The 6608-nt window shown below is 34.2% G+C and overlaps 1 protein-coding gene across 5 annotated transcripts; it reads left to right on the top strand.

Annotated features, from left to right (window-relative positions):
- Window positions 1–554: 554 nt before the first annotated feature.
- On the top strand, window positions 555–6273 carry LOC137944046 (enoyl-CoA hydratase 2, peroxisomal-like). Of its 5 annotated transcripts, XM_068789546.1 has the most exons (13): window positions 556–626; window positions 748–846; window positions 1525–1547; window positions 1690–1795; window positions 2207–2277; window positions 2440–2512; window positions 2587–2626; window positions 3082–3154; window positions 3236–3386; window positions 4149–4219; window positions 4673–4846; window positions 4943–5048; window positions 5980–6273. In XM_068789546.1, the coding sequence occupies exons 2-12, from the start codon at window positions 784–786 to the stop codon at window positions 5028–5030; spliced, it is 933 nt and encodes a 310-aa protein (XP_068645647.1). In that variant the 5' UTR covers window positions 556–626; window positions 748–783; the 3' UTR covers window positions 5031–5048; window positions 5980–6273. The 5 variants fall into 5 exon arrangements, with proteins under 5 accessions (XP_068645646.1, XP_068645647.1, XP_068645644.1 ...); XM_068789545.1 differs by lacking the exon at window positions 5980–6273 and having other exon boundaries at window positions 555–626; window positions 722–846; window positions 4943–5176; XM_068789543.1 differs by lacking the exon at window positions 5980–6273 and having other exon boundaries at window positions 4943–5176.
- Window positions 6274–6608: the final 335 nt, after the last annotated feature.

The raw sequence follows: 6608 nt of genomic DNA, 5'->3' as shown, positions 1-6608 counted from the left end.
TTATTTATACTTTTTATATTAGATTAACCCTCTATCTAACAATATATAGAACATGTCCATAATTGTTGTATGTGACAATTAATCAATAATTAAACTGGTAGATATGTTATCCTGAATTTTTTATATTCTAATATTTTTCAAAATTAGAATACTCATCCAATGAACGTAGGGTATGTTTGAAACACACAAAGTAGAGAAAATAAAAGGAAGAGAAGATGAAAAAAAAATAAAAAAAAATAAAAAAAAATGAAAGAGAAATATAGTGTCTAAAGATGCCACATAAAATGGAAGAATATATAGTTTCTCTTGTTTAGATGTACATAGAAAATGGAAAAAATAGTAATATTTTAAAATTTTAATGATTAATTTTTTTTATAAGCTTCTATTTATTTTATTTATTAACTAAGAGAGAAAATATCTTTTTCTTTTATTTTATTTTTTATCAATGAAACTTTCTCCTATTTTATTTTATTTATTTATTTATTTATTCTTTTCTTTTCTTTTCTTTTCTTTTTCTGTTCTGTTATCTTATGTGGGTTCCAAACGGCCCTTAAACTGCGCCGAGTACCGTGTCTCATTTGTTGTGCTCCTCTTTCCTGATCTTAGATCTCTCTCGGCGTCGTTTGGTAAGTCTGCTATTGCTTCCCGTCGAAAGCGTTTAAAATTCTGCTGAAATAAAATTTGCGATAATTTTATGAACTCGTATCAACCTTGAAACCAGTTTTACCTCAGTCTCTGTGTGGGCAGAAGACCGAAGCTTTCCCGGAATTACTTGACCAACTAATGGCGGGCTCCAGTTCTACCGTCTGCGACCCAGAGCTTGTCTTGGCTCACAAATTTCCAGAGGTTTGGTTATTCTTTGGAGTTCAGTTTCAGTTTGAGTCTCATTATTTGGGAATTGTTTTTAGGAATTTGAATTTCCTTGTTTGACTTTGATAGTATCTGAAATTTTTTGTCTTGTCATCTTGAATTGATTCATGATTACAATGGATTTTTGCCAATGATAACCTTGTGTCCCATATGATATTGATACAAGTCTCATTCAGTTGAGGAACTCTTGTAAATTCAAATGCATAAATTTCAGGTATACAGGGAAAAGTATAATTCTCAGTTGATGGAAAGGCCCAATGGGATTGATGGTTACTTTCTTAATTTACTGCGTTGTATGCGATAATTAGTTCTTGTTGACTTCATATTTGCTGGTACCTGTACTTGCAATAGGGCTCGTCCCTCCAACCAGATGGAGAGGATGAATGGGACCCATTCCTCCTTACAAATGGGCTCCATTCAATCTCTTTATGTAATTGGATGGACCAGCCCAATGCTAATATCCCTTTTTGGTTTATACATCTGCATGACTGGAATCTTTGTACCACAACATATACATAGAGAACATTTCCAGGTCATTTGGGTTTGAACTGGGAATCATCCTTTCCTTGAAGCACTTAAGCTTAGTCTGAAGTTTAATCATTCAACTGTATTCACTATTTTATTTGTGCTTTGCATGTATGGGATGCATTTCAGACGGTTTTCAACTATACTGAGAGGTAGAACTTGCAAACTTCTTGATGAGCTTTTTAAAGTACAGGAATTTGCTTTTCGCGTGAATTATGTTCTATCACTATCTAACTCACTGGAGGAGGTATCAACTCATCTTTAGCAATCTTAAAATGTTTTTGTTGTTCTCAGGGATGTAGCTCTTTATGCCCTTGGTGTTGGTTCTTGCATTGGAAATGCTGTGGAGGAGAAAGAGCTCAAATATGTTTACCATGGAAATGGACAACAATTTCTTCAGGTTAATGGACTTGAATGTTGGATTGAAAGCTTTAATAATCAAAAGAAAATTTTAGAGTTGGATGTTTTGCTTGAGATTTAATTTAGCTAGAGTAGCAGTTTAGATGAATTAAATTTAGGAAATGAAACAATATGAATAGACTAATATCTGATAGTAAACTCCAGACGAGAACTACTGGTAGTAAACCTTGATAGTTTGTTGATGTGCTTTTCGTTTGCTAGTATGCTTCTGGACTCCTGCAAAGACAGTTTTAAAATCTCTGATATTGTCAAGAAGTTATTGAACAGACAGGAAAGCAGCTTTGATTTGCATTTTAGTTTGATGGCAGATGAATGGGCTTGAGCCCCTCTAAAATGGTGAACGGATTTTTCATCTAATTGTTAATCTTTTCTTTACATCACCGACTTTCAGGTTTTGCCAACTTTTGCTGCATTGTTTCCATTTGGAATTCTTAGCCATCTTCACCAAGTAGAAGGTTTGCAGTAAGTGCTTTTAGGGCATTTAAGTGTGAAACTTTCTCTGTGCCCACTGATTATTTGTCTCTATTTCCTTTTCCCTTAAACGTTAAATATAGTGCTAGATAATAAGCTCCTCAATGCATATTTCTGCCTGACTCTAACCTATTAACATGGAAATTTCACCAGATTTGATCCACGTCTTTTATTACATGGGCAACAGTACATCGAAATTTTCAAGCCTTTGCCTTCAAGATCATCTGTATGATTCTGCCTTTACTTTCTATGTTATTTAATTCTCATTTGTGTAAATGCTCAAATTGTGTCATTTTTCAGATCCAAAACCGGACTGTGATTTCCGGCTTGCATGACAAAGGTATATTTCTTCTGTTGCTAGTATAAACGAATTTAATGTAATTTTTTCATTACTTACTAAAAGAGAAGGGCTGGATTATTCTTTCCCCATTTTGATTGTGTATAATTTTGAAATGTAGATGTGTATTTTTATACCACTAGTTTATTTGCTAACTATTTTCATTATGTTTATAGCAGCTTGTGCATCTTCCCTTTGCTTTATGGCCACATTAGAGGGTTTCTAATGTGAGGTTTAGTGTTCGAATCTTGTGGATACTTGGGTTATCTTGTTTGTCAGACTTAAACCAATTTTCTCAACAAATAGTATAAAAAAAAAGCAGCATTAACATTTTCATTGCCATCAACAAACAGCTGCTACAGCTCTCTTCAAACCTCACGTAGCCAAGCATATGACTTTCATGGTCCACTGGCATCTGTGAGTGCAGAAGAGCTTTAATCTACTGGTTGGTTTTCCAGGTAAAGCCACTGTGGTTGAGATTGAGACAATGAGCTATAATAAAGAGACTGGTGAAGCACTCTGTATGAACCAGTCAGTATGAAAGATAAGTATCTCTTCTAAGCAATAACTAAAAGTGTCTTTGATTAACATTTACTTTTATTAAACATGCAGGAGTTCTATCTATTTGCGTGGTGCTGGTGGCTTTTCAAAATTTAACCCCTTATACTCATATTCCAAGTACCCAGCCAACCAAGTTTCTGGTGTAAATATTCCCAAAACTAGTCCCTTTTCAGTATATGAGGAGAGTACTAGTCAATCTCAGGTAGTTCAAAGTTTTATACAGTTTTTAGAAATGCCTGCATCTGCTCTCAAATTGATTACTTTCTTTACTGGCATACCAAATTTCTATTTGCATAGACAACACAGGATCTTAGTAGTTTTATTGTCCAGATAATGTTAGTCATATCTATAGACAGATTATAAAGTTCATTCCAACAACTTGCCTTTACTTTTTGGATTTTGAAAATGGCTATTGTATGTTAAAGTACTGTAAGAGGACTATAAGCCATCTAACTGGTTCTATTGTCCAGACATATGTTGATCATACAAATTGTAAATTTTACTCTAACAAACTGCACTTCCTTTCGCAGAACTAAAAGATTCTTCGGCTGAATCTTCATCTAACTTCAGTATTAGGTTTAAAAACTGAGATAGAGACCATCTGACAAGCATCTGTTTTTCCTTGTAGAAATTTTATCCAGCTTTGGCTTATTTTGTAATTTGGGTGAGTTCCGTGGTTGGAGTAGAGAATGTAGTTTTCATTAAGCACATTGTGCAGGAATGTGAATCAGAAGGATATCAAATTCTGACTGCCAGCACCTGTGCTATAATTTTGACATGGTTTTGTTACTTCAGATTAAAAACTAGCTGCTTGCTTCCAAATAGGGAGTGTTATTCTTTTTACTGATTACATGGGTACTGCGTGGTTATGATTTTATCTAATCCAACTTATTGTGCTAACTAGGGCCTCATTGGATCTTTGAGTTCCCAAACCACTAATTTCAACATTTAACATATGGTTCAGGCATTACTATACAGGTTATCAGGTGACTACAATCCTTTACACTCAGATCCCATGGTTGCAGGTGTTGCTGGGTTAGTACCATATGCTTTATAACTTTCCTTCGCTTCTGTTACCATTTAAAACAAGTAAAGAGATAAAACAAAGGGGCCCCTCCTCTAGTCTTGTCATCCAAAAACACGCCAAAAAGAGATAAAACAAAGGTAGCTTCTGTTACCAATTTATAACTTTGCAAGGTAAACTTAAAGATAGAAGAAAGGTAATTGAATATTCAGCAGGTTCTGGTATTACCTGTACCTTTTAGTAAAATGACCACAGGTCTTTATGAATATGAAATTGGAAAGATTTTTTTTGTTTTATGTCCTTTTATAGTGAATTAACGACAGCCTGATTAAAAAAGTGAAGATACTGTTAGGAGATGGAAGTGTCACTTTGGAAAGTCACTGGTGTTCTGCGATAATTTGTGGTAGTTTCTTTTCTGTTCTGAATTGAGTACCCTATTTGATTTTATGCCCACTTGTTTGAAGGTTTTCACGTCCCATATTACACGGTTTGTGCACACTGGGCTTTGCAGTTAGAGCAGTCATCAAATGTATTTGTAATGGGGATGCAGCTTTAGTGAAATGCATTTTGGGTCGTTTCCTTCTTCATGTCTATCCTGGAGAGACATTGATCACCAAGATGTGGTTGGATGGATTAAAGTAAAAATACTTTTCTTGCTTTTAATTTATCATTGTAACCTTGTTAAGTAAATTCTCTTTCTCACAGATGGCTAAGCGTAAATTGGCTCTTTGCAGGGTTTTGTTTGTCATGATCGTAAAAGAACGAAATAGATCTGTGCTTTCTGGCTATGTAGTTCTCAATCATAGACCATCATCATTATGAGGTTCACTAGACCTGAAGGTTATGCTGCCTCACCTGATTATTTGTGTTTTCTTTCACATTTTTGTGTGGAGTTTCTTGCACATTATTATACTGGTTCTACAAATCACAAGTTTTTGGAACCTCTCAAAAGACAACAATTAGGCAGATGTTCTAATCCAGTGTGGACTTCCTTTAATTAGCAGGTAGAAATAAGTTGACTTAGCTTTTTGAGTAAATATTTTGGAAATGTCATGGTAATGAGTGTTGAGTTATGTATCCCAAGAGCCAATTTGGTTATATTCTCTTCTTTGAGTTACATATCCCAAGGGGAAAATTGGTCATTTCAGAACTACCCCTGGGGCTACAAAACAATTTTTCTTGGGAGCAGGCTTGGTATTTAGGAGCTATTTTGACTTTTTCCTCTTTCTTCACTGATTGCAATCACTCCTAAGAAGAAAGGTTTGATCTTTTTTTCTTTTGAAGAGGCTTAAAAATATTTTTTTCCCTTTGTTCTGTGCGACAACCAGTTAGTGGAAGGCATTGTGGTTTTTAGGCCACATGTGATGTTTGTAGCTTCTGTTGGGTTAAATTGCTGTCCACTAATTGGCTTAAACCTGCACAGTCTATAGTGGGTCAATTTTCTGTATATTTCTCAGTAAATTTGCTGCTCCTGATGTATTGATTTTATACATTTTGAAATGTGAAGTGATTGATCTGGTTTTGATTTGCTGGTTATATGATAGTACTGTTTTGCTGTTTTGTGTATATTTGGTTTTAAAATGACCAAATTGGCCGTTAGACTACATATCTTAACTGAATGATGGTTTCTTCAATGCAATTAAGTTTGAGCATCCAAATTATGCTTTCCTTGTAGATATTCGAAACTGATTACAGCAAACCATCTCATTAATGTGGACCTTTGGGCTTGAGTGTAGATTCTTTTTAGATATCTCTCGTCTTATCTTTTCAGGTCCTTCGCTGAAAGGAATTAGACACTGTCCTACAAAAGTTTCTTCTTTGGTAAAAGGACTGTTTTCAAATAGTTCTGGGTCCAGTATGTGGTGGAAGTGATAAAATGTATTGACGAGTTATCCAGCAATACAAACGAATGTATTAGTAAAGTCAAAGTATGCATTCACTACAACCGTAACAATGAACAATGAAAGTGGAATCAAGGGAACTTATGCTATCTTTCAATTAATGCTTCTAATGTACGTATCTTTTTTATTACAAGAACATGCTTTCTTAACTTTTTTTAATGATTTTCTTGATATAGGGGGGGTTAGTCAACACAAATGAAAATTTGATCTTCATCTTCATCTTCATCTTCATCTTATGTATCTACATGATCTTCATCTTCGAAATGGGTGTTAGTCAAGACAACTTCATCTTCGAAATCTTTGAAATAGGGTGTTAGTCAAGACAACTTCATCTTCATCTTCATCTTCATCTTATAGAAATTTAAAATTATTGATTTTAATAATTATAAAAATGAACTAATTAAACCAAAGTGTCTGAGTTAACAATATTTTAATTACCACTATTAAATCACTAATACAATAGAGTGAATAAAAAAAATTCTAATTAATGAATAAAAAA

Source organism: Aristolochia californica, unplaced genomic scaffold, assembly GCF_029961685.1.
Source record: "Aristolochia californica isolate CCGP_79_NKW_82.1479 unplaced genomic scaffold, dmAriCali1.0.hap1 SCAF_11, whole genome shotgun sequence".
NCBI classification, from domain to species: domain Eukaryota; kingdom Viridiplantae; phylum Streptophyta; class Magnoliopsida; order Piperales; family Aristolochiaceae; genus Aristolochia; species Aristolochia californica.
Note: the sequence above shows the minus strand (reverse complement) of the source record. Positions and strands in the feature narration are given on the sequence as shown.

Bases quoted from the DNA above. Each gene is read 5' to 3' on its own strand.
- LOC137944046 (XM_068789546.1), top strand. From the start codon at position 784: ATGGCGGGCTCCAGTTCTACCGTCTGCGACCCAGAGCTTGTCTTGGCT. The intron at 3,155-3,235 runs GTCAGTATGAAA...TTAAACATGCAG, and splicing joins GAAGCACTCTGTATGAACCA to GAGTTCTATCTATTTGCGTG. The intron at 4,847-4,942 runs GTAAAAATACTT...GGCTCTTTGCAG, and splicing joins ATGTGGTTGGATGGATTAAA to GGTTTTGTTTGTCATGATCG.